The following is a 27,641-nucleotide window of genomic DNA, read 5'->3' as shown; positions in this document are numbered from 1 at the left end:
CCCCACCCCTCCTGGGGTCGGTCGTCCTCAGGGTCTCTGGCCCCCGCAGGTGGTCCCCGCCCTCAGACGCGTCCCGCCCTCCCTCCGTCCAGACCCCGCCCCCAAAAGCAGACACGCCCACCTCGGGCTAGGCCCCGCCCCGACGCGGGCACGCCCTCTTCAGGTCCGCCCGCCCCTAGACTCGGCCCCGCCTCCGCGCACGTGATGCTCTCGGCGCTCCGTCCCCGCCCTGGTCGTCCGCGGGTGGATGGGCTCGGCGCTGCGCGGCTCTCTGGCTGCGCGCGCACGCACGGCCGCTCCTCGCTTCCGGCCGCGGCGGCCTCCGCGCCGGCCAGACGGGACCCCAGCTTCGGTCTCCCGAGGGGCATGAGGCGTTGAGGGGCGTCGGCGTCATGAACCTCCTGCCGTGCAACCCCCACGGCAACGGGCTGCTCTACGCTGGCTTCAACCAGGACCACGGTGAGGGCGCCCCTGCGCGCGCCGGGCCCCGGGGTCCCCCACCCGGCCGTGCTCCCCTCCGCAACCCCCGGCCGGCCTTTCCCCGGGGCGGTCCCTGGCCCTGCCTCCCGGTCCCGTCCGGCCTGGTCCTGCCCGGGCCTCGCGCCGCCGCTCCCGCTCGAGGCGTGCAGACAGACTCGCGGCGGGTCCCCCTCCGGCCGCATCCTCGCGCCCGCGGGCTCCCACTCCGTTTTCTCCCTGCGCGGTTAGGATCGTTAAGCACGAGAGCTGTGGTCGAGTCGGAAGACGCTGGGGTTTCTCTTCCGCCGCCTGCTCCGACTTCCATGGCGGCCCCCGCAGGCCTAGTGACCGGGCCGGGTCTCGCCTTTTCTGTTGGTTTTCGTCGGAAACGGTCCCTGAAGGAACGCCTCCTCACGGCCTTTTCTTTTTGTTCAGTGAAGTCAGAGGACTTTCCTGTTAAGGACTTGACTGAGGAGTACGTGTGCCTTGGGGGGAAATGGAACCCTGCTGTGGTCCGGGGAGACTGAAGCCGCTCCTGCGGCCGCGTCGGGAAGGCCGCGGGGCGCGGGAGGGGTGGGGCCGCAGGAGCTGGGACTCTGCCCAGTCTCCCCCGTGGGAGGAAGAGGAGTAGCAGCTGCTCCTCGGGGACCGGCTTCCAAGAGGCTTTACGTGTGTGGCTTTGGAAGTTTTGTTTTTGAAGAGAGTCAAAGCTGTAGGGTCCGCATTTGTGAAGATAGCATTACCTAGACGGTGCAGGACTGCCTGGCTCTCCTTGCGGTGTGCCGGGCCCTGAGGGGTAGTTAAGTATGGTGTCGGGAGAGCTCAGATACGTCTAAGAATTGAGGAGACAGGTAGAAAATGTGCGAGCCTAAGACAGGCACGGGAAAGTTTCATCTCGGAGGAGGCAAGTTTACTTCTGGCGTTTGGGGTCATGGAGGGGCTCTTGGAGGAGGTGGCAGTTAGACCAGGGAAGGTCGGGAAGGGTGTGGGCACAAGCCGCTGGGTGACCGCAGGTGGTTTGGGTTCGGTCCCGCTGCAGGGATTGTGGAGGAACATATTTAGGATCAGTGAGTTAGGCGTTGGGAGCCAGATGTTGGACGTTGGGCAATATGTGGCTGAACAGTTGAGTTTTGATTACGAGAGGAGGGCTAGTAGGTTTTTTAAGAGGTTTTGATAATAATTGACAACTCATTAAGGAATTAACAATGATATAACAACTCCTTAAGAAAATATGCTTTCAATGAAAAGAGATGGCTGGCTGATAGTAAGGGAGGGAAGAGAGAACTATAAAAACTTTTGTGATAACTTTTGTGTTTAGGAAAACAAAAAGCTTGAACCCATTTAATGCAAAAAGTCATTGTTATATACCTGCCTTAATACCAAATGGGGAATCTTGGTGTTAAGTTTCAGTATAATAATTGAGGCTCATAATGATGCTGATTATTTAAGAAACCAGGAAAGTTATAATATTTGTATAAAGGTTTCATCAAAGATTATTTTAAAAAGACAGCTTTGGCTTTTAAATGGATATATTTCAATTGTCTGAAAAATGTGCTTTTGTAAAGCCAGCTTATTTCATTGTAACAAATTATAAATAAACCTTACAGTGTTTTTGGAAAAAAAAAAGATATATGCTATAATTTATACTTAAGCTTCTGGTTACCTTTAGGTTAATTCCCTATAATATAAATATATGCCGGATGGTGGAGTTTATTATATTTTGTTTTTACTTATACTGTTTTTAATTGTTACTCTCAGCATTTTTGACACTCTCATTGCAACTGTAGGCTTAGAAATTATTATTATTATTATTTTTTGCTGACAAAGATTTGTCCTGAGCTAACATCTGTCGCCAGTTTTCCTCTTTTTTCTCCTCGTTTTGTTTTTTTCCCCCAGAGCCCCAGTAGATAGTTGTATGTCATAGCTGCACATCCTTCTAGTTGCTGTATGTGGGACGCGGCCTCAGCGTGGCCGGAGAAGCGCTGAGTTGGTGCGAGCCCGGGAACCGAACCCGGGCCGCCAGTAGTGGGGCGGGCGCACTTAACCGCTAAGCCACGGGGCTGGCCCTTCCTCTTTTTTCTTTTTGCTTGAGGAAGATTCGCCCTGAGCTAACATCTGTGCCAGTCTTTGTCTATTTTATACGTGGGTTGCTGGCACTGCATGGCTAACGAGTGGTGTAGGTCTGCACCTGGGCCACAACTGGGGCCGCTGAAAGGGAGTGCATGAACTTAACCACCAGGTTATGGGGCCCACCCCTAGAAATTATTTTTAAAAGGATGTTTGCTCATAATTTTAAATTGTTCAAACTTTTGACTTGTCTTCTCCAAAAGGTAATTTGCACTGCAGTCTTGAAGACTCTTAGGTGTTGATATGTTGATGTCTATAAGCTGGCTGCCTGTTTTTCTTTCTGTTCCCACGGGAAGCACAGGTGTTTGAGTATATACACTTTCTCGGCATAGTGGCTTGTCCTGCCTGGACCAAGACCTGAGGCCACAGACTGTCTTCGTTGCCCCACTTCACTGTGGTCCCCCAGTGTGTGGGGGAGTATTTGCATGTGGACTCCATGTAGTGCACGTATAGAAGAATGCCCTGCAGTGATCCCCTTGGCCTGTTGCTGCACTGCCAGCTGTCCCAGGGGTGTGTAAGGTCACCAGCTGTTGGGCTGAGGGTCTCTCTGTAGAAAAAAGTTTTGTTAAGATGGCAAGGATAGAAAGATTAATGCCAGCTTTTGTATAACCAAGTAAAATCAGTTTCATCATCCAAAAGAAAAAAAGATAGCAAGGATGATGCCTAGCCTCCTTAGAGAGTGGTTTTCAACCTTTTGGTGTTTGTTGTACCTTTTCTTCTAACTTTTTATTGAAGTTTACTGTACTTACAGAAAAGTGCACATATCCTAAGTGTTCAGCTTGATGAATTTTCCAAACCAAACATACCTGGCCACCCTATGCTCCTTCCGGTCACTGTCCCAATCTAACTTCTGACAGCAGAGATGAGTTTTGCCTGTCTCTGCACTTTCTTTTTGTTTCTGGCTTTTTTATTCAACATCATGTTTGCAGGAGTTTTTTCCCATATTGTTGAGTACAGTTGTAGATCGTTCTCATTGATGTATAGTGTTATTTTGTGTGAATATATCAAATTCATTTATCCATTCTACCATTGGTGGGCATTTGGGTAGAGTCCCACTTTTTGTCTATTATAATTGTGCTGCTATGAGCATTCTAATACATGTCTTTTGGTGAACATATGTTGTCATTTCTGCAAGGCATATATACCTAGGAGTAGAATTGACAGCTGTAGTAGATAGTGCAAACAGTTTTCCAAAGTGGTTGTTATTGGTTTGCCCTCCACCAGCAGGTCTGAGAGTTATTGTGCCTGTACCCCACCTCACACTTGGTATTTTCCATCATTTTGGCGGGGGCGTAGATTTCATAGTGGTGTGTGTGAGACTGTATTTGCTTTTCCCTGGTTCTGTATGTTTACTGACCATTTGGATATTCTCTTTTACGAAATGTCCAAGTCTTTTGCCAGTTTTTCTGTTGGAGTCTGCCTTTCTCTTGTGGATTTATAAAGATTGTTTATATATTTTTATACAAGTCTGTCAGAAATATATGTGTTCTGGTGCAGACAAATAAGGTAGGTGCAGGCTTAAAACTCAGGGAAGATGCAATCGTTGAGAGAGAAAGGAAAAAGATTTGACTACTATATTATTTCAATATTTTCTGGGAAACAAAGCTCTGATATCTCTGTCCAGATTACATGATTCCAATAACACAAAGAGGGAGTTACAACCCAGAATAAGTTACAAGATAATAAATAATGTCGCACTTTCAAGTGTGTTTCACACTCCAGGCCCAGATAAAGTGCATTTCAGAGCCTGAGAGTTGATTACAGAACACAGTCTACAACTCACTGGGGTAGCTGCCTTGGGTCCTTGAATCTGTCATGTTCTGTGGTTTCATAAGTAACTTGGACAAAAGATAGAAGCATGCTTTTCACATTTGGAAGGGTAGCTGATAGAATAGAGTAATGTGGTTCCAAAGCTGGAAATCAGTAGAATTGGCATTCACACTAGTTGTGCAGTTGCTGTGAGGGATCAGGCTTTGCAGCGTGTCTTGTGAAAAAGAATTGGAGAGTTTGGTTTTTCTCCTTCTAGCCACATAAACCAACAGTCGGACATGGTGGCATTTAAGGAGATGAATGTGGTCTTGGGTTGCACTTTTTTTTTTTTTTTTTGGTGAGGAAGATCAGCCCTGAGCTAACATCCACACCAATCCTCCTCTGTTGTTGCTGAGGAAGGTAGGCCCTAAGCTAACATCTATTGCCAATCCTCCTCCTTTTTTTTCTCTTTTTTCTCCCCAGAGCCCCAGTAGATAGTTGTGTGTCATAGTTGCACATCCTTTTACTTGCTGTATGTGGGATGCGGCCTCAGCATGGCCCGACAAGCGGTGTGACGGTGCGCACCCGGGATCCGAACCCGGGCCGCCAGTAGCGGAGCGCGTGAACTTAACCGCCACGCCACTGGGCCGGCCCCTTGGGTTGCACTTAAGGTGAATGGAGTCCGGGTCATAGGATCATCTTGAAATTTGAGTGCTTCCTTCAGTTCCTGACAGTGCCTTTAATTGGACCATTAACAACCTGCCATGTGACTTGGAGATGGTGACCTGGGTCACTGGCGGTCATGACAGGGGTTTAAGGAGTTAGGATTATTTACAGGAGGGAGTGAGGTCATGGGAGACCTCAGAGCTGCCTTCTAGAAGACTATCCTGTGGCAGCCCTTTCCTCTCCTTCCGCAACCCGGAGTGTCCACACCTGCTGTGACTGTGGCTGTCTTCCAGGAGACGTGGGCTTTCTTATTCATTGTTGCCTCCCTAGGACTTGGCAGCTGACACACAGCGCTTGAGAGGTGTTGGGAAGGGGGAGGCAGTGGCGAGCGTTAGCAAGAAGCCAGTGTTGAGGGAAATGCACTGTGGCAGAGTGGCTCGTGGAGGTAACCGGTGAGCCCCTCTTGTTGGAATTGTGTTCAAGCGGAGCCTGGTCCACAGGAACGCTGCAGAAGGGCCCTGAAGTGGGAAGTTGGAGTGAGTGACTCCGGAGGCTCCTTTGCATGTTAAACGACAGACCGAGAATGTGCTAGGACGTGCACATCCTTTAATAACAGTCTTTGAGGGGAGTAGCTGTGGCGTGTGCAGACCGTGTCTGTGGGGCCTGAGCATCCGCAGGAGTTCTTAGGAGAGGCTGCTTTCTCCAGACCTTTCTTTCCTTTTGCTGCTCCAGGCCTGGGTCCTAAGTGGACACCCCAGCGAGGTGATTAATGTGTTTCTCTCACACTTTAGGATGCTTTGCATGTGGGATGGAAAATGGATTCCGAGTCTATAACACCGATCCACTAAAAGAAAAAGAGAAACAAGGTAAGGAGTAACTGACATTTCATGGTTTCTCCCCTTTCCACCCCTCAAAGAGTCTAAATTTTATCTTGCACGTGGAGGGAGGGGGCTGGCTAGTTTTGAGAAGTAAGTAGGGTTCACAGCCCTCCATCAACTTGGACAGAGCTGTCCTCTTTCTTTCATTGAGCTTCTACAGGTGCTGGACTCTGTGCAGGGATATAGTGGTGACTCAGTGGGCGTTGCCTGACTGTGATTTCTCCAGTGAATTATCAACTTTGAAACGACTTGTATCTTTTCCCTATGTCTTCAGTCCTTGCTAGCTCTACAGGAAGAACAAGGTGTAGTTGATGCAAGCCATTGTCACTCTTCCTGTTGAATGTAAATTGTGAAGAATTCAAATGATGGGTTTAACTACAGCATGTGGGACTCTTAACTCTTGGTAAATGACCAACACTTAGAAAATATTATTTATAGCAATAAAGTATAGTTGCTTCTGTTTACTTATTTCGATATCTTAAATTATGTTTTCATGGAATACAAGTTTTCAAAAGCTGGAATCAGGAATTTTATTGATAAAATAAAATAACGGTGGTCCTTTTCCCATTTGACAGGAAAAAATGTTAGAGGTAGAATTTTTTTCAATTTCTTTTTTCCTCCTACATATTTTTCTTCAGCTTTTGTCATCTCCTATCCTTAACCTGCTGGGAGAATCAAGCACTGCCAACAGATGAATAAATCTCAGATAAATTACAGAAAATGAAAAACATCCTATTTCTTACTGCAGTTGTGGTTTTGGTTTTTATTCAATGCGCAAGTTATATTTTTTGATGCTAGAACTGTTTCTCATCTGTAAGAGGAAGTTGCTGCATCCTGGTGCTCCACTAAACATCCCACTTCCATTTTAACAACTCATATGGCAGTGGAGCCCCTTCACAAGTAAAATCTTCCATACAACCCTGGTATCAAAGCAGTAGGTGGTGCTTTATATCGAGTTTATTCTGTAAGCTGAGGTCTGTAACTTGCATTTATTAGAGAAATATAGCATAGTCCTGGGGCTGAGATTCTAGACCCGAATCCTGGCTCTGCCCCTTACCAAGTTGCTGTGTGACTGTGGGCAAATTCCTTACTTTCTCTTGGTTTCAAAATTAGGACAACTGCCTACCTCCTAAAGTTATTGTAAAGATGAGTGAATTAGAATGTGTAAAACACGTAGATCAGTGCCTGGTACACAGTAAGTGCTGTGTAAGCTTGTGCCTCATAATTTATTTATTTAAATTTTTTTTTTTTCCTGAGCTAACATCTGTTGCCAATCTTCCTCTTTTTCTTTTTTCTCCCCAAAGCCCCAGTGCATAGTTGTGTATCGTGGTTGTAGAGCTGTAGCTCTTCTCTGTGGGATGCCGCCTCGGCATGGCTTAATGAGCAGTGAGTAGGTCCGCACCCAGGATCTGAACCAGTGAGGCCCAGGCCGCCGAACTGGAATGCGAACTTAACTGCTACGCCACCAGCCGGGCCCCATGCCTCATAATTTATTATTGTGGTAGCGGCAGTGTTACTCTAACAGAGTGAGTGAGTGGGATCAGTGAGTTTTACAGGCGGTGGTGGGAGTCTTCCAGGTATCTGACTTCTGTTTGGGTTGCATAGTGATTTAAAGACAACTCTGTTTTATACACACTTAGAAAAGTTACAAAATATTTTGAAATAGCTTGACTTGCAAATTTCAGGATACTTTCTACTTAAGTTGACCCAGAAACTTAAGAGAGGAGTTATAGATGTTAGTTTCAAAGTTGAATCATTAGCGTATTAACAACTGCTCCCTAATTAATTAAATGTTTACAATAAATGCAGGATTTCTTATAATAAAAATAAGTTAGACAAGAAACATCTAAAACTCCTATGTTCCAGAAAGGTTTGCTGTTGTCTTGCTGCAGTGCGTGTGTTATTCACTCTCACTGCTTGGCTGCATTGTCTGGGACAGGCTGTCCTTGAGCTTAGCTGGTAGTGAATTTGGTGCAATGCTTTTTGATGGTGCGTTGTAAGAAATTCACCCACATGCACTCACAGGTTCATCTGCTACATTTATGGCAACTTACAACTCAACCGTAGAAAACAGGCGGAAGACTTGACCTTGTTCCTTTTTTATCTTTGTGGTTTGCTTTCCTAAATGAGGAAGGCAGTGCGCCTGCATTGCAACGGTCGTTCTAGATCTGGGCTCTCCGCTGTGTCTCCAGTGACTGTGGCACTGAGTAAGGAGACTGCATGATTGGCCATGAACAGAGTGCCTCTCCCAGGTGCGCCCACCGCTGGCAGAGAGTGGAAGCTGGTAGTGCCGGGAAGCTGTCTTGGGGATCCCTGGGCCTCCACTGGGGGGCAGCTTTCTCCCACCTCCCTCCAAGGTGTTGTAGGTCCTGCATCTTGTGCAAACCTGGAGTGGGTTTGCTCAGCCGTCAGAGCAGCATTGCTCTGCTCCAGGCAGAGGATTCCCTGGACTTGTGTAATGCAGCCTGTCTGCCGTTCTCCTAGTGATGCTGGGTGGTCAAAGTGTAGGACTCTGATTTACATATATCGCACACACATCTAAGCGTATATTAGAAAGAAGGTCCATCCATCATGATTTGAACAAATAAAGATCTGTTAAGAATTATACATTTGGATAAAATATTATATCCAGTGGTTATAGAAATATAGAGTACGCCTAAAAAGTCAACTCCACTCTTCATTTAGAAACAACTTTACTGTATTGCAAAGGTGACTAGAACTTGTGTAGCTCACGCTTGACGAGCTAGCACCATCTGCAAGGCAGGCAGAGGGTTTCCAGGGTGTTACCTTGTCTTCAGCCCCACCTACCTCTCCCTCCATGTGGCCAGAGTGCACACATGTAACATTGGCAACCATGTGTGGGGAAGTAGAGCAGACATGGAGACCTAGAGGGAATGCTGCATGACTGAGGTGGAGCAGCAGGTGAGGGCTGCTCGTTCCTGAGCCCACTGGGCGGTGGCCGGGCGCCTCCTGGAGTCAGGTGCTGCACTAGGGGCTGGGGATATAGTGATGAACAAGACACCAGGTATCTGAAAGTAAGAGGTGACCTGTTTGTGCACAATTCCTGGCCTTACTCAGTCCAGCAACCTGCTTGACTTGACACTTTGTTGGGGGCCTTACCTATGACTTATGATCCTCGTTATGTCTCATTTCACAGAAAGTTGTGTGAGCTTCATGCTCTGTGTGGTCACTCCAGCATGTCAGGGGTGAAGGGACTAGAGAGAAATGGGAAGCATATGAGATGGAGGGGAGTGAGCTGATTGCTGTAAGGGGGATGTTACCCAGTTAGTGTGTAGCTTTGGTGAGGGTGTGGAGAAGCAGTTTCATAATCTTGATGGTACAAGGTTAAACTAGTAGAACCTTTTTGTAGAGTCATTTGGCCAAATGTGTTCATTTTATACACACACACACTGTGTGTGTTTGACCCAACAATTATACTTAAAGGATTTTTTTCTGAAGGAGAATATTGGAAAAAAGACACCAGATGATTGTGTAAACATATTACTTGCAGCACTGTTTCTAATAGTGAAAAATGGGGGGGGGGTCCCTAAATGACCGTCATTATAACATCATTAATTTGGTTATGGCACATCCTTACAGTGGTGCGCTCCTACGGTAAAAATACCGAGATCCATCAGTGAACCCTGATGTGAAGAGAGGGCTGTGGCGCTGTTACAGGGAAAGATGAGAAGAGTATAGACCGTGCCATTTCATAGAGTAGGAACCGAGTGTCTGTGCACAGGAAGGTCACAAGTCCACGCACGATATCACTAACAATGGTTTCTACTTTATGCCTTTCTGTGTTGCTTTATTTTTATAGTGATAATGTATACTTTTTATAATGAGAAATACTTTAAGATATTTCCATTAAAAGAAAACTCCACAGAAATAAGGAAGAAGGAGATAGGGGATTGCAGGGAAACTGTTATTCCGTGATATTGCCCTCAAGCGCTGGAATGGGTGTTTCCCCTTTTGTATAAAGCAATTAGTTCTTTGAGCCTCTCTTAGTGGAATGGAAGTGACACAGACACTCAGATGCCCCTCCCTCCATTTTCTTTTAGTTTCTCATCTTTTGAGGTAGGTTCTCTTGGTAGAGTGGGACCTGTCAGGTATTGATTTGTGCCTGAAGTTTTCATCAGTGAAGTTGACTGGGTGCTTGTTTGATGCTTTACTCCATCTAGTTGTGCAGTTTTAGTGGGCTGTACAGACAGCCGCCAGGCCTCAGGCACTTTGAGAGATGTGGATATTAATCTGCATCCTTGGGCCCATCTCTCCTTTTTCTGTAAAAGCCATGCCCATTGTATCCTTTCAGTCCCAGCCAGTACTAACCATTGGGGCCTGGGACACTGGAGCCTCTGATTGCAACCTCGGGCTTCCTTTTGGGAGACACCTCCTCTCCAGCTGCAGCAGGTTGGGGGTCAGACACTCTCAGATGGTGTGGAAGGTGCTTTCTGGGCTCACAGCAGTGGGGTGTGGGGAGATTTTAAAAGTCCTCCCTGATTCACCTAGAGTTTGGGGTTTCTTCTTAGGAAAGGCCTTAGATTCACTTTCTCTGCCTCTTCAGTTGATGCTGAAAAATCTGCTTTTCTCTTTTTCTTTCCACAGTTAAAGCCCAGAGACCGTATGTGTTTATGCTGGTGACTGCTTGTTTGTCTTAGTGCTTAGCTCTTAAATCCTTGTAACTTGACATCGTTTTTTTTTTATTGCATCAAAGAGTCAGAAATAGGCATCGAGGTAAAATGAGATATTTCTGATTTTATAAAATACTGTTTTTTGTTAGAAAGAGGCTTAGAGAAAAAACCCAGCCTGTATGATTTAAATTAAAACTTTTTTAAAAACTGTGGAACAGAACCTAATGGACTTTAAAAAATTTTTCAGTGATTTCTTTTTTTTTTAATAAGGTTTTATTTTATTTATTTATTTTCCCCCCAAAGCCCCAGTAGATAGTTGTATGTCATAGCTGCACATCCTTCTAGTTGCTGTATATGGGATGCGGCCTCAGCATGGCCAGAGAAGTGGTGCGTCAGTGCCCGCCCGGGATCCAAACCCGGGCCGCCAGCAGTGGAGCATGCGCGCTTAACCGCTGAGCCACGGGACTGGCCCTCAGTGATTTCCTCATGTGCAGTACTTCAGTTCTCATTTTTCACATCCTCATCTAATTGGTTCTCTATGTCTGGGTCACATTTCAGAGGTTATTGTAGCCCGCTGACATTTCTTCATTTTCCCATTAGCTTGAATCACATCTTGAATCACATCTAAATCACATTTTAGAACTTGAAAAGACTTATGACTCTGACAAATCCAGCATTAAGTTTAAAGTCTCAGTGCTCATGTAGTGTCGTTTATAATACTATTAAACATTCTCTCTTGGATGGTGTTTAAAGAATATGTCAGTTACCTCTTGACATAATTCGCAGGTTGCTTTTTTGTTTTTTTGGCTCAGGAAGATTTGCCCTGAGCTAACATCTGTTGCCGATCTTCCTCTTTTTTTGCTGAGGAAGACTCACCTTGAGCTAATATCTGTCGCCCGTCTTCCTCTATTTTGTATGTGGGTCGCCACCACAGCATGGCTGACGAGTGGTGTAGGTCCAAGCCCAGGATCCAAACCCGGGAACCTGGGCTGCCGAAGCAGAGCGCACCGAACGCAACCACTATGCCATGCTGGCCCCCGCGGGTTGCTCTTAATAGATTTGATTCTATAACTTACTACTGAACCTGCACCGAGGAGTAGTTATACCACTAACATCCTTGAGGACAGAGTTGTTCCTGAATGGCAACATTCGTTTGGTTGCATTGTTGTTGTTTTGGGTTTTTTTGTGATTAAATAAAAATAACATGAGGGGCCGGCCCTGTGGCATAGCGGTTAAGTATGCGTGCTCAGCTGCTGGTGGCCTGGGTTCGGATTCCGGCACGCACCAGCGCACCGCTTGTCAGGCCATGCTGTGGCAGTGTCCCACATAAAGTGGGGGAAGACAGGCACAGATGTTAGCCCAGGGCCAGTCTTCCTCAGCAAAAAGAGGAGGATTGGCATGGTTATTAGCTCAGGGCTGATCTTCCTCACACACACACAAAAAATAACGTGAAATTTACCAACCATTTTAAAGTGTACGGTTCAGTAGTGTTAAGTATGTTCACATTGTTGTGGAACAGACCTCCAGAACTCTTTTCATCTTCCCAAACTGAAACTCTGTCCCCATTAAACACTAACTCCCCATTCCCAGCCTCCCAGCCCCTGGCATCCACCGTCCTACTTTCTGTCTCTGTGAATTTGACAACTCTAGGGACCTCATCTAAGTGGAATCATACAGTATTTGTCCTTTTGTGCCTGGCTTATTTCACTGAGTGTAATGTCCTCAAGGCTCATCCATGTTGTAACATGTGTCAGAATTTCTGTCCTTTTTAAGGCTGAATAATATTCTATTGTATGGATAGACCACATTTTCTTCATCCCTCCATAGACATTTGGGTTGCTTCTGCCTCTCGGCTGTTGTGAATACTGCTGCTATAAACATGGGTGTGAAAACATCTTTTGGAGACCTTGCTTTCGATTCTGTTGAGTATATATACCAAGAAATGGGGTTAGTGGATCATGTGGTAGTTCTATTTTTAATTTTTTGAGGAACCACCATACTGTTTTCAATAGCAGCTGCACCAACAGGACCATGTCCTTGTCAACACTTGTTATTTTCTAGTTTTTTGATAGTGACCATCCTAATGAGTGTGAGGTAATAACTTATTGTAGTCTTGATTTGCATTTCTCTAATGTTCAGTGAGGATGTGGAAAATGTTGAGCATCTTTTCATATGTTTGTTGGACACTGTCATTTTTATTTTTTTTATTTTTTTTTAATTTTTTTTAAGATTTTATTTATTTATTTTTTCCCCCAAAGCCCCAGTAGATAGTCGTATGTCATAGCTGCACATCCTTCTAGTTGCTGTATGTGGGACTCAGCCTCAGGATGGACGGAGAAGTGGTGCCTCGGTGCGCGCCCGGGATCCGAACCCGGGCCGCAGCATCGGAGCGCACACACTTAACCACCAAGCCACGGGGCCGGCCCAGACACTGTCATTTTTAGAGAAATGTCTATTAAAGTCTTTTGCCCATTTTTTAATTGGGTTATTTGATTTTTTTGTTGTTGTTAGTGTCGGATTATAGGAGTTCTTTATATATTCTGGATATTAACCTTTATCAGGTATATGATTTGCAAATATTTTCTTCCATTCTGTAAGTTGCCTTTTCAATCATTCTGTTGATTGTGTCCTTTAATGCACAAAAGTTTTTAAGTTTAATGTAGTCCTATTTGTCTACTTTTGCTTTTGTTGCCTGTGCTTTTGATGTCATATCCAAGAAATCACTGCCAAGTCCAATGTCATGAAGCTTTTTGCCTGTGTTTCCTTCTAGGAGTTTCGTAGTTTTAGATCTTATGTGTAGGTCTTTAACCCATTTTGAGGTAATTTTGTATATGGTGTAAGTGAAGGGTCCAGCTTCATTCTTTTGCATGTGGATGTACAGTTTTCCCAGTAGCATTTGTTGGAGAGACTGTCCTTTCCCCCACTGGATGGTCAGCGTTTATTAAGTACCTGGTTATTAGAAGTTTTACTGAGCTCTAGTCTGTTACAATCCATTCATTAATGCTTTCAAGAGTGTAAAGGCTAAGACTACATGTTGACTGGCAGTTCCTCTTCCTACCACGTGGTGAATGAGTTTGTGGGAACCAGGGTAGTGGCCTCAGTTGCTGGAGGTGGTGTCCTGTGCTGTGGGGTAAAGGAGCCCTGGGCTTTTTTGGATCTGAAGCCACACACCCAACCGAGAGGGGGAGTGCTGTTTAAGGGATGGGCCGTTGTGGTCGTTTGAATTTGGACCGTGGCCACATCCTATTAAATGCAGAATTACTTTGACGTAGCTTGTGTGTCAGAGGACTACTAAATTGTTTATAAGAAAAGCTGTTTTCATTATGGATAAGATTAAATATATAGTCCTTTCTAGGGTTTCTACTAGACCTTGGATTTTAAGTTTCTTCTAGAACAAGCTGATGAACTTTGGAATTGTCTTGTGCAGCTATGACTGCACAGGTAGAAGTTGATTCTTAGGTTAACTTCTAATTTTCAGAGGTTTTGGCTCCTCACTTGCCCTCTGCTTTGCTCAGGAGCTCACGGTCATTACAGACCAGAGTGCACTGTTGGAGGAAGCTGGGTGGGGCAGTCCTGTTCTGCAACATAAACACCCCAGAGTCAGGTCTGCTTTCCTGAGCCCCAGGCTTCTCGTCAGGGTTCCCATTGCCTGCCAACTGTCATGGAGGACCTCTGAAAATCGGCTGACTTTTCCCTCAACATAGTTCATGAACATTTATGAGCATTTCAGACTTCAGTGGAAGAGGTGTTTAAAATGATCAAAAAGAAACTCAGCTTGTGTATTAAAGCATTCAGCATGCTTTTTTAGATTTCACTACACCTTAAAATATGAATTTAGACATTTCTTACATTTTACTGTATTGATTTCTTAGGATGCTCTGTGCTTGGTGTTTATTCATGAAAACACAGTTCATGATGACAGGATGCTGAGAGAACTCTGAAACCTGTAGCTAATTATTTTTCCTAGCCAATCACCATTTTCATTTCTGACAGTAGTTAGATATAAATTGTGATTAAATATCACACACTGAATGTTAGGTTTTCACTTCTTTTTTTTTCTTGTAACATATGCATACTAACTTCTTTTTAATGTCATTTCAGAATTTCTAGAAGGAGGAGTTGGCCATGTTGAAATGTTATTTCGCTGCAACTATTTAGCTTTAGTTGGTGGTGGGAAAAAGCCGAAGTACCCTCCCAACAAAGGTAAAGTACTCGTGCATTTAATATTTACGCCTCACGTGTAGCGGTGTCTTGAACTTTTAGAACATCTTTGTGTCTGTGGCCACACTTGGCATTCTCTGTAGTCCTGTGAGGTATGAAGGACTAAAGCATCCATGAGGAGAGCGTCTGGTCTTTGCTGTTCCCAGGAGAAATGCATGACAAGGGTCACTTGTTCTCATCGACGCAGTCACCTGCTTTTCAGTGAATGTTGGAAATAGGGGCACGCCATGCCTCTGGACCCCATTTCGTTCTGGCTGTTCTCCTGTGGGTGGGCATCATAAATGTCATGAGTGCTTTTTTGTTTTTTGTGAGGAAGATCGGCCCTGAGCTAACATCTGCCAATCCTTCTCTTTTTTTGCTGAGGAAGACTGGCCCTGGGCTAACATCCATGCCCATCTTCCTCTACTTTATATGGGACGCTCCCACAGCATGACTTGACAAGTAGTGCGTTGGTGCACACCTGGGATCCGAACCGGTGAACCCTGGGCTGCTGCAACGGAGCGCGCACACTTAACCGCTTGCACCACCGGGCTGGCCCCATGAGTGCATTTTAAAGCAAGGTGTAGGCAGGTTACTTTTCTTACAAAGTGCCATTGACTCACAGAAACACTAATTTGGTTTCCATGTGGAACAAAAAACCAGCTTGTCTCTAGGTTTCGGGATATTGTCTTTGGTATGTATGTGTGAGTTTGTATGCCTTCAAAGAGATTGCAGTGTAAAAGGTCTGGTTCTTTTTAAGTAAGGGAGAAACTTTACCAACGACAGCTGTGCACTTCATGCCTGCAAACTAGATGTCGAGGGAAGAGAAAGAAACTGGGGAAAGGAGAGTTGAACAGCAGAGGGTGGCAGGTGGATTGGAGACAGATCCGGGGGGCCTTGAAGACCAGGTGAGGGTGTGGTCAGGAAGGCAGTGCCATCAGATCTTAGGAACGTTCTAGTCTAAAGCAGTGTGTAAGACTGAGTGAAGAGACACCAGAGGTTGGAGGCAGAAATGGGAGCCGTTGTTCACAGGACAGGGTAGAGAGAGGAGCAAGTGTGGTTATCAGAGGCAAATGCTGGAGATGAGTGGAAGAGGATGAGGCCTGAGAAAAGCCACTGGGCCTGGTGACCTGGGTGACCACTGGCGGCTTTGGAAGACTGTTGAGTTGGAGCCCACTGGTGACAGGTTCCAGAGTGGGTGGGTGGTGGTGGAGGAGATGGAGGTCACTCTCTTTCAAAGTTTGGTGGGTAGTGAGGGAAGTCTCCCAACAAAGAGTAAAGACGAGGGTAGGACGTGTTCTAGGAGGTGCCGTGGGCGGAAGCAGGAGGTCTGCTTGAGAGCGTGCAGCAAGGGGTAGCCCAGGCCTGATGCAAGAGCACAGAAAGGCACAGAGTTCTAGATGAGCCTTGACAGGCTCTGGGGCCCAGGCTCGCAGTTCTCAGTGGAGCCTGATGGATGCTATGAATCTGCCCTCAGGTAAGGGTTCGCCCTGATAACCCCTTCTGAGCAGCTGAGCAGGTACGCTTGCCTCTCCAGCTTGTCGTCACAGAGGCTGAAGAGCACAAAGCCCAGAATGCTGTCCAGGTCATTGCCAGCATGGCCCAGATGAGCAGCGCCCGTGGCTGTGAGTCCTGGAAGAGGCCACCCAGAAGTGAAATGGAAGCAACTGTGCTTGGAGAGAGAGCAGGGGTGGGTTTTACAATGGAATAAGAATTACTTTACCTGGGCTTCTTGGGGATGGGCAGAAGTCCTACTGCAGGATCAGTTTTTGTCTTGTCACGAAGAATTTTATTGATCGTTGAAGAGGAAAAGGAATCAGGAACCTGGTGTGTCAGCTTCCCTTGACCCCACCTGTGGCACTGTTAGGGGAGTGGCCCCCCCTGGGGCTCTCTCAAGGCAGCAGTCGGACTGGATAATCTCTGGGGTCTCCTTCACCTGTAACGTCTTACTCTCAGTAAAAAAAAGAGTCCCAAAAGTGGAAGAGTCTCAGAAATTTTATAGACTTAGAAGAAAGCAATTTTCTAACAGAAAATTTTGAGTAAAATTTAAATTTACTTATTATAGAATGCTAAAGGCAATTTTAAAATAAGGATTTGGTCTGCTTAAGCTTTTGTAAGATTAAACGTGTTTTTTCAATAATATCATAATTACTTCTTGAATTTACTCTTAATATTTTAATAAGTACAAATAAAGATGCATGCTGTTGAAATGTAAAGAGTCTAGCGTCTTTGGTTTGTGAAAAACAGAATAAAAAAAGACTGGAGGAGACAGACTGTCACAGTGAGACCAGCTGAGTTCTAACGGAAACTGCTCAGTGCTGTTCAGGCAGAGCAGAAAGCCCTTTTCATTTAGTCAAGAGCTTAGAGGACAAAGGAAGGAGAATTACTGAATACAGTCATGCATCACTTACCGATGGACACGTCCTGAGAAAATCAGGCGATTTCATTATTTTGCGAACATCACAGAGTGTACTTACACCAACCTGGATGGTGTAGCCTCGACACACCTAGGCTGTATGGTACTACTCTCTGGGACCACCGCCATCTGTGGGCCCATCATTGACCGGAATGTTGTTATACGGCATGTGACAGTACACCTTTTGCTATCAGGAATTGTGTTAAAAGACAGACATACAGAATCCTGCACAGCATCTTTGAAATTTCCAGCACACCACAGGAAGGCAGCTCGAAGACCTCGGAAGCCAGTGGGATTTTCCCTGCTTCACAAATGGGGAGTTAACGGTCACTCCATGTTAAGTCCTTGGATTTTTGTCACTACCCAAGGTGTTGCATCTGGTCACTTTTCTTTTGAGAACAAGAATTTGTGCTGCTACCTTTGGGGCTTCATCATGCCTTTTCCAGAAATTTCTGAAAATGGAATTCACCCAGATTTGTGACACCCTTGACATCGCTCATCTGTGGGTTTCTGTCTGCTTGGGCCGGTTTGCATTTGTTTTGAATTGCAGACTTTTTGGTGTTAGGTAGCAGAGCCAGGGAAGTTTACTTTTGAATCACTTTACAAGTGCAAGAGTAGAAGTGTCCTTTGCTCAGAATGTTGTGAACATTCTGGTTTTGGAAATTTATTGTTTTCAATAAGGTAACTCTATTGACTGAGGTGATTGTTCCACTTACTAACATGTTAGTGCATTTAAGGAGGAGCTGACTCTAGAGATTTGTCAAATGAAGAGAAGAGGTTTGTTAAATAAAGAAATGAGGAGAAACAAAGATGGTATTTTAAAGGAGTAAGAAGAACAAAACTGCTTCCTTTTTGAATGGTCATAAATTTTAATTAACCTCTTCAATAGTAAGTAAATTTTATGTTACTTAAGAATAAGTTTGGTAATTCTTGCAGGCTGGTATTAAATTATCTCTTGATTTGAAATTTAGGTCACTTAGTCCATTCTGGCAAAACTTACACCTGAATCCATCTTCCAGGACTCGTGTTGGTCATGGCATCAGGACTTTGAGGGAAATGTTCATTCCCTTCCATCCTTGGTCACCTTGCCCACGACCTGACTGTGAGGAAGACTTACTTTCTCTCACCTCACACCCTTCGTAGATGGCTTTCCTAGTAGTGAAGATGGAAATGGGTGAATACCCCACTCCCTGTGCCTCTTCCCAAGCACAGTGCTGTTCGGCTCTTCCTCAAAGGTTATCTGTAAATTATCTCAGCCCTTAGGACACAAACTACTAATCCATCATGATAAAATATTGCAGTGTGAGGAAGAAGACGAGACAGAAGACATTTCTGAGCTTGAGCAAGAGTAAGAACAGTCAGGGTGGGGTTGAGAAATCTGTGGCTCTGGTTTTTGTCCATCTGATTCCACAAGAAAACAACCCTTTTTCATACTTAGTAACTGTGGTTAGGCTTGGTTGGTGTCTCAGTCAAGTGAAACCTAGGAAAGAGAGGTGGGGAGAAGTTTGCCTGAAAAGAGGGAAAGAGATTAGAGTGTGCATGAATGTGTGTGCACACATGTGTGTGTCAGAGAGAGGCAGAGATTGGTTGCCTGAGATGTTGACCAGGCAGGTGAGTGCTGAAAGAGGAGGGAAGGGAGAGAGGAGGTGACCACCGGGCTGCCAGAGAAGGAGAATTGTGAGTAGGAGGTGGTCTGAGACCTGGGAGGGAGGGAGACAGTAGTTCCTAGTGGGAGAGCAACACCTCTACCTGGTCAGGTGTTTGTGGGGTAAGGACTCCTTCAGAAGTGGCCTTAACAACCCAGCACTGTAGCCTATTTATTATTGTGTTCGTTAAATCCTTTCTGACATTTCAGTGATGATCTGGGATGACCTGAAAAAGAAGACTGTTATTGAAATAGAATTTTCTACAGAAGTGAAGGCAGTCAAATTGCGGCGAGATAGGTATGTTTGGTATCTAATTTTAAAAGTGGAACAGTCACTTTCTTTGAAGTTGGCTGAAATACTGTATAGGAGGAAGAAAAGTGTTGAGGAAAATGATATATTAAAATGTGATAACAGTAGTTTATAACCCAAAGGATATAAGGATGTTTTATTGGCTTCCAAGAATCATTTAAAGGCCCTGGTTTTTATCCATCTAATTCCATCTAGTCAGTGGGCATAGATGAAGTGCGCCTGCCATGGACCAAGCCCTTGGCTCTCAGTACTTCAGGAACATCTAACAGGTGCAGACGAGGACATGCATTTTGGACCTTGAATTGTCTCACTCTAAGTCCATTCTTTTCCAAATGCTGCTTCAATAAATGTTTTCAATTTGAAGGTAAAGGAAAATTCAGAAACTCCTTAGCGAGAAGGTGTCATTGAACCTCGTCTGTTGAAAGTAGCAGGTTTCTCTCTCAGCCATTGCCTTCATGGTGTTTAAGAGAATATAGAAGTTTTTTCCCAGTATGTTGAGCAAGATAGAGCAAAGCTTCATTAAGTTGGATTTTAATTTGGTATGATTTATTATACTCAACTGTGGGAGGACAAAGATACTCAACAAGTTGAATGTAAAAAGGGGTCTGTCATCCCCCGTTCGTAGGTGTTCCTTCCAGTAATGTCAGTATTTAGGGGCCCTTAATAATGCAAAAACGAGCCAAGTCAAGGATCTTCCACTTCCTAATGTTTCTAAATTATCAAGACATATCTAAAAACATATAGAAATATAATTTCTGCCCCATGTGTTCTACTTGGGTCTTTCTCCAGAGGGAATATTTGAAGATAATATATCTTGAAACCTCAGAAAGGTCTATTAGCTGGCCTCTGCACAGGTGAGAGGAGCATGTTCATTAGTGCCCTCCTCCAAAGACCTCGCCCGTAAGGGGCCCTGACTGAAGAATGAGCGATCCTTTTTGTATGTGGTGTTTGGAGTGTTTCTAAGTTTCAAAATGATAAGAACAAAAATCACAAAATGTTTGAGTTTCACTTTGGAGGAGAGGAGTGCTAATTGTATTTTTTTCTTTCCAGAATTGTGGTTGTTTTGGACTCCATGATTAAGGTGTTTACGTTCACACACAATCCCCATCAATTGCACGTCTTTGAAACCTGCTATAATCCTAAAGGTAAAAAATTCAGAGAAGGAGTGACGATGGAAATTGGCTTCCTCGTGTCCAGTCCCTACAGGGGCGCTGACCTGTGCTGGCGGGTCTTTATCTGTGTGGTGAGGAGTCCTGAGGTGCATTAAGGGCTCTTTCCTTCTGCATCTCTTCCCTTGGCCTGCTCCACCTCCTCCCGGGTGAACTTTCCACAGCCCAGCCTCCTGGGCAGTGGTTCTGAGACCAGCCCTCTTATCAGAGTCATTGTGGGGAGCTTTCACTGGACTGTTTCACAGTGATTGTCAGCCATTCAGGAGCTCTGTGGTAGGCCCTGGAATCATGTTTTTGTTAAGTTCTGAGGCATTTCCTTCCCTTTTTTCTTCTGGAGGGAGGATTGCTTGTGGCAGACTTTGTTATTCATTATATCATCTTAATTTCTTTTTAAAATTTTTGTTTTTTTCTCCTAGATTTATTGAGGTATAATTTATGTAAAACTCACTCATTTTAATGAGTTTTATTTACTGTAAACAGATGTATAACTACCACCACAGTCAAGACAACAGTCCTATCAACCAAAAAAGTTTCCTCAGGTGGTCCCCTCCCCCACCTGACCCTCTAGTTTTGTGTTTCCAGATGTGTTTGGTGTCTCTCTTAGCTTAGTATTTTTTAGATTCCTTCATGTGTTTTGTGTATATTATTATTTTGCCCCTTTTTATTGCTGAGTAATAATCCTTGGTACAGATTTACCACACTTGTTATCCATACTAGTTTTTTTTGCTATTATGAATAGAAGCTGCTTTGACTGTTCACATTCAGATCTTTGCATGGGCATGTTTTCATTTCTCTTGGGTAAATATCAAGGAGTACAATTGGTGGGTCATATTGTAATTATATGTTTAACTTTATAAAATACTAACAAAATGTTTTCCAGAGTGGCCATATCTTGCGTTCCCATCAGTGACTTATGAGCATTCCAGCTGCAGCATACCCTTGCCAGCACTAAGTGTTGTCCGTCTGTGTGACACATTAGTGTGGGTGCGGTCATAGTATCTCCCTGTCGTTTTGGTTTGCATTTCTCTGAGGACCAGTGATGTTGAACATCTTTTCATATGCTTACTGCCATTCCTATGTCTTCTTTTGTGAAGTGTCTGCAACTCTTTTGCCCATTTTTAAAGTTGTTTATTGGGGCTGGCCCGGTGGCGCAGCGGTTAGGTGCGTGTGCTCCGCTTCGGCGACCTGGGGTTCGCAGGTTCGGATCCCGGATACACACCTATGCACCGCTTGTCAAGCCATGCTGTGGTGGCGTACCATATAAAGTGGAGGAGGATGGGCACAGATGTTAGCCCAGGGCCAGTCTTCTTCAGCAGAAAGAGGAGGATTGGCATCGGATGTTAGCTCAGGGCTGTTCTTCCTCACCAAAAATAAAAATATAAATACATAAAATAAAATTATCTTATTACTGATTTGTAAAAATTCTTTATATGTTCTAGATAAAGCCCTTTGTCTGTCATACTTTGGAGATATTTTCAGTCTGTGGCCTTTTGCATAACAAAGATTTTCTTTATGTTTCCTTCCGAGAAGTTTAAAGCTTTTGATCTTAGGTCTTTGATTCATTTCAAGTTAATTTTTGTATATGGCGTGAGGCGAAGGCCCAGGTCTGTCTTTTCTATATAGACATCAAGTTTCTAGTACCACTTGTTAAAAAGCCTATATTTTATGCATTGAACTACCTTGGTACTTTTCTTCTGATCCAGTAAGTGTAAGTGGTCTGTGTTTCTGTCCTTATATACCATACTGCCTTGATTTCTGGATCTTTAAAAAAAATCCTTGAAATTAGGTAGCATGGTCCTCCAATCTTATTCTTTTTTTTTTTTTTTTGTGAGGAAGATCAGCCCTGAGCTAACATCCATACTAATCCTCCTCTTTTTTGCTGAGGAAGACTGGCTCTGAGCTAACATCCATTGCCAATCCTCCTCTTTTTTTTTTTTCCCCAAAGCTCCAGTAGATAGTTGTAGGTCACAGTTGCACATCCTTCTAGTTGCTGTATGTGGGACACAGCCTCAGCATGGCCGGAGAAGCAGTGCGTCGGTGCGCGCCTGGGATCTGAACTTGGGCCGCCAGTAGCGGAGCGCGCGCACTTAACCGCTAAGCCATGGGGCCGGCCCCTCCAATCTTATTCTTATTTTACAAGAAATTTTTTGACTGTCTAGGACCTTTGTCTTTCCTTGTAACTTTAGTATCAGCTTGTCCATTTCTTAAACAAAGCCTGTGGAGTTTTCGTTGTGACTGCACTGTCTGTCGATAAAGGTGGCTTCCAGCTGGTGGTCATGGCACAGTGCTCCATCTGTCGGGGCTCTGGTTCTTCTTTGCAGTGTGTTACGCTGTCTTATATATCTGTTGTCAAATTTACTTATAAATATTTTGGATTTTTTATGCTGTTGTTAATGGGGTAGTTTTTAGATTTTACAATTTTGCATTGTCAGTGGCTGACACCACGGAAGACAGACATTTGGTAAAGTTTATTCAATAATAAGTTCAGCAGATGTTTCCAATTATGAGGTGGTCTCATGGGAGGTAGCTTTGCTTGGCTCTCTGATACTCTTTACAATGGAAGGATTTTGTGATTCTGATATAAATGGAAACCCATGAATAATTCTTATTTTTTCTTGGAAACTGGAGGGCAGAGAGCAGGTTTTGGTTGTGCGGAAGCAGGGGCTTTGAAAATGGTCCTGAGTCCTTGATGGGTTTCTCTGTCTCTGTTTAGGCCTCTGTGTCCTCTGCCCCAATAGTAACAATTCCCTCCTGGCCTTTCCGGGCACGCACACGGGCCACGTGCAGCTCGTGGACCTGGCTAGCACCGAGAAGCCGCCCGTGGACATTCCTGCCCATGAAGGTGTCCTGAGCTGTGTTGCTCTCAACCTGCAAGGAACAAGAATTGCAACGGCGTCTGAAAAAGTGAGTGCGTGTTCCCCCTCACTGAGGTCATGTACCTCCCTCGCGCTCCTTAGGACTGCCGTGTGTCCTCGCAGGAAACCGGCCCTTCCCTGAGGATTCTGACTCCCTGCAGATTCTTAGCCACCTTCTCTCGGGAATGAGTTGTAGTTGACAATAAAAAGTCATTTTATTTGTTCGTGCCTCATCTTTTTGGCAGCAGAATTACAGTGCTGGTGTTTCTATCTGGCTGTGGGCGTTATGAGTAAGATGCCATTTCTTTTTGTATGTGTGTGTGAGGAAGATCAGCCCTGAGCTAACATCCATGCCAATCCTCCTCTTTTTGCTGAGGAAGACTGGCCCTGAGCCTAACATCTGTGCTGATCTTCCTCCACTTTATGTGGGACGCCACCACAGCATGGCCTGACAAGCGGTGCATCGGTGTGCGCCTGGGATCCAAACCCGGGCCACCAGCAGCGGAGCACACACGCTTAACCACTACACCACGGGGCCGGCCCCAGTGCCGTTTCTCTAGGCAGCGAACCGACATCACTCAGCGAATGGGTCAGCCTGGGCCTTGTGTTCTTTCGGTTCTCTGCCAGGAAGCAGATGTACAGGGTTAGAGGAGGCTGATGCCCATGGACCTGGGCTCCAGGTCTCCTTTACCCTCTCTGGCCCCTGCCTAGGGCCGTCCTGATCTCGGGTATGGCAGAGGGAAAAGTTGAGTTTTAGATGATGTGGGTGAGTTGGGGGAGGGTTTTATGGGCTAATGGGTTTTTGAATATAAATCATTTCAAAAAACTAACTAAAAAGTTGTGAATCTTTGATAATGAAACACTTCACTGTTTTTCAAAGGGGACCCTTATAAGAATATTTGATACTTCATCAGGGCATTTAATCCAGGAACTACGAAGAGGATCTCAGGCAGCTAATATTTATTGGTAAGGATGAACATTTCACCCTGGAGAAGGCCATTGCTTTGGTCTGACTGCCTGGAAATGGGCCCTATGTGATTTGGAGGGAGAGTCATGACTCCCCTTGAGGCAGGTGGGAGGCTACCATGCTGCTAGGAGGTCGGGTTTCAGCTTGTTTTATTATCACTAATTTTAACTTCTTCTTATGGGAATATACACAAAAGTAGAAAGAATATTATAGTTAACTACTGTTAACCCATCGCCCTGCTTTAGCATTTATCACTATATGCAGTTTTATTTCATGTCTTCACTATCGCTTCAGCTTAGTTTTCTGTAGTATTTTAAGGCAAATACTAGACACCTTGTTAGCTCACCTGTCATTCCTTCAGCCTCCTTTGAGAGGCTGAACTGCTTCCTGTATGATAGTTGTTCCACACCCCATGGTGTCTGTTGTACTGAAGTGGCTGGACCCCAGCTTGGGCAGGATTTCATTCTTTGCATCTGTGGCCTTTGCAGGTGTTGAGCAGTATTTGGGTCTGGGATAAAAACATATTTAATGTATGAATTTAGAGAATGTGCCTGTGGGGCCCTGTGGTGAGCAGCATGCTCTCTGTCTGTCTGTTCTCAGGGCCCCTCCAGCTGAGCAGGTGCGTGCCCCAGCCTAGGAATGCCCACCTCCAAAGGGGCAGCCTGTGCCTCCAGGGGCCGGGGTTGTTGGAGAGGAGTTCCCACCTAAGTGGATGGCCTCAGGGCCCCAGGGATGCAGAGTTGCTCTCCCTGGCATCCAGCCTTGTGAGTGCGCCCAAGCAGGGGCCCAGCCGCGGCACGCTGGGTCATGCCCACCTTAGACCTCTGGTTCCATGTGAGCACTGTCGGCCGTTTAAAGAGGGAATTGTTCTTAAAATTGCTGTCTTGAATACGGGAAGGCCAGGTATTTGGTTTGAGGCATCAGCTTGCATGGCTTGTTGCTGCGGTTGGGGCTGGGCTCCTCTGCATCGACACTGTAACCGAGCTGCTTCTGCTTTCTCGGCAGCATTAGCTTCAATCAGGATGCATCCCTCATCTGTGTGTCCAGTGACCACGGCACAGTGCACATTTTTGCTGCTGAAGATCCAAAAAGGAATAAACAGTCTAGGTAGGTTTCCCAACATTAAAAGAACTAACATTGTTTCAGTGTGGGCAAATGCAGGATTAAGTCACAGTCAGGATCTCTTTCATTGGTTGTTCATTTGATTCTTTGAAAATCAGTGCAAAGTATTTGATGCTACAGCAGTGCCATCTTTACTTCACTAATGTGAACTCCTTAGAAGATGTTTGATGAGCATCCAGGCACCTTCCATGATTGAGAACTTGGTCCTGAACTTAATGACTGTCCTTATGTTTGCTGTGTTCAGAAAATTAACTTAGTGGCAGTAGAAAACTGTGCCCCTTGTGGTGCTAATTGGTTTCTGGTTTTATTATAAAACCATTTGCATAGACTTAGTTTTTTCATGTGAGAAATAAAAAATTAAAAGCAAAAATAGACATTAGATCATTAAGGCTAAGACTGTATTAAAGAGAGCAGTATCTTTTTAACTTTATGTGAATGTAACTTCCTTCCTTTTCTTCCTTGTCTTCATAGTTTGGCATCAGCCAGTTTCCTTCCAAAATACTTCAGTTCCAAGTGGAGTTTTTCCAAGTTTCAGGTTCCCTCAGGCTCTCCATGCATTTGTGCCTTTGGAACAGAGCCAAACGCTGTCGTTGGTAAGTGGTCCTTCCAGATGAGAATGTCCCCCCCACCACCAGCTGTGTCAGCACTACACCAGCCCCACTAATGGCCCCTTCCTCTCTCTCTCTTGGGGGAGCAGTGCATCCCACTCGGGGTCTGCACAGCCATTTCAGATGTTATCAGCTCCCTACCCTCCAAGGGTTTCCCAGGAAATCGTTGGGGCAGATCATTTGATTTTTGAACTGATGACCAAAGAGGATTTTTCCTGTTGCCAATGTCTCCACAGTAGTTGGGACTCTTGGCCACCTGTGTGCTCGGTAAGGAAGGGGAGCCCGTCGCTGCTCCCAGTCACTCTTGAGAAGCAGCTCAGCTCAGCTCAGTGAGGGCTGCTTGCTTTTAACTCTGGGGAAGAGATGCTTGAGTGATGTGTTCTCCTCTGTCCCAGCGATTTGTGCAGATGGCAGCTACTACAAATTCCTCTTCAACCCCAAGGGGGAGTGCCTCCGGGACGTCTACGCGCAGTTTCTAGAAATGACTGACGACAAGCTGTGACTCTTCACCAAGAGTGCAATCAACACCCATGGCCGATCGCCCCCCAAAGCGCTGAGTGTGCCCCTCAACCTCTTGGGGCTGGTGCTGGTGCCCTTGGCCCTTGTGGGTAATAGGCTGGAGGGACTGTCCCGGGGGACCTTGGTCTCAAAGCCATATGTGGTTGTGTGTTTTCCTAAACAAGGCTTCCCATTTCCAGTGCTAAAGAAAGAATAATCATCAAGGCACCGCAGACACTCAAGTGTCTCTGAGCAGCTTGTGCCTGACTGCTGGCTTGTTACCTTTAGTTCCACCATGACACTAGCTTTAGTGGTCGCACAGCATCCTTCCACCTACAGCTGGGGGCTCCATACAGACTTAGGGACTGGGTTAAGAAAAGGATGGACAAATCAAAATTTGTTTTTGACAACAGATTCCATCATTTTTATTGAGTCTATAATAGGTAAATGAACAAATGTGTAAATGTTAACTCTTACATTATATCCAGATTTAAATAGAATAATACCAGCATCTGGCCTTAGAAAAGGAGAAAGGAATTCCTCCTCCTGCGTGAACCTGAAGAAGAAAGACACAACCATGTTAGAGAACACAGGGTATGCGTTTCCCTTGTGAGTCCCGCATCGTGGTTGTCCCTGTGCTGTGGTAAACCTGTGCTTGGTTGTGTGCGCATGTCTCTCTGTTGGAGCTGTTGGAGTTGAGGCAGGCGCCAGGCCCACCCAGCGAGCAGAGCGCTCTGAGCGTTGCCTGTGGTCTCCTGGTGAAACTCCCGTTAAAAGTTTCCGTTACGTTTAGGGAACAGAGGAACACATAGACTTCAAACATTTCGTCATAGAAGAAAGCGTCACTTGATTTAGAGGACGTGAAGGGGGCACCACCATCTCTCCAGCGCAGGGCCTGGTTTCTGTCCGTGGGAGTGGGGTGCCTGTCCTTCCACTTGCCTTGCTCTCCGGCGTTTTCTCTCCCCAGCGTTTCTAAGAATAGCTGCACACTAACGTTTTGAGAATGAAAGGCACATCACGGTTTTTAACATTTGGTAACTAAAATAGGTTATGGGCTCTATATTGTTAGTACTACTTGAGTTTATATTTAATTTTCTTAAATTACCTTTAAAGAAACTTAATTTTATGGTTGTGATTTCAGGTTGCAAACATTTAAAATCTGCAGCAGCAAGTTCTCCGTTTTGTCATTTCTTTTACTGTCATGTAATCAACTAACTTTGTATGTAGATTTCAATGTAAAGTATGCATGTTACTTTTGTGTATTTAATCATGAAATTTAATTTTGCACATTTATTTGTAATGTTTCTTTTAAATAAAAGTGACTAATTTTGTTGTACTCGG

General features: G+C 45.1%; 1 protein-coding gene across 1 annotated transcript; it reads left to right on the top strand.

Moving 5' to 3' along the window:
* The first annotated feature begins 287 nt into the window (after positions 1–287).
* On the top strand, positions 288–27,641 carry WDR45B (WD repeat domain 45B). The gene is made up of 10 exons (XM_004432892.3): positions 288–459; positions 5,793–5,867; positions 14,612–14,713; positions 18,982–19,069; positions 20,132–20,226; positions 22,964–23,154; positions 23,986–24,071; positions 25,078–25,179; positions 25,666–25,787; positions 26,198–27,641. The coding sequence occupies exons 1-10, from the start codon at positions 393–395 to the stop codon at positions 26,302–26,304; spliced, it is 1,035 nt and encodes a 344-aa protein (XP_004432949.1). The 5' UTR covers positions 288–392; the 3' UTR covers positions 26,305–27,641.

The sequence above is a fragment of the Ceratotherium simum genome, chromosome 16 (genome assembly GCF_057802395.1).
Source record: "Ceratotherium simum simum isolate JZ-2026a chromosome 16, ASM5780239v1, whole genome shotgun sequence".
Taxonomy (NCBI): domain Eukaryota; kingdom Metazoa; phylum Chordata; class Mammalia; order Perissodactyla; family Rhinocerotidae; genus Ceratotherium; species Ceratotherium simum.
This window is presented reverse-complemented; position numbering and strand designations above follow the sequence as displayed.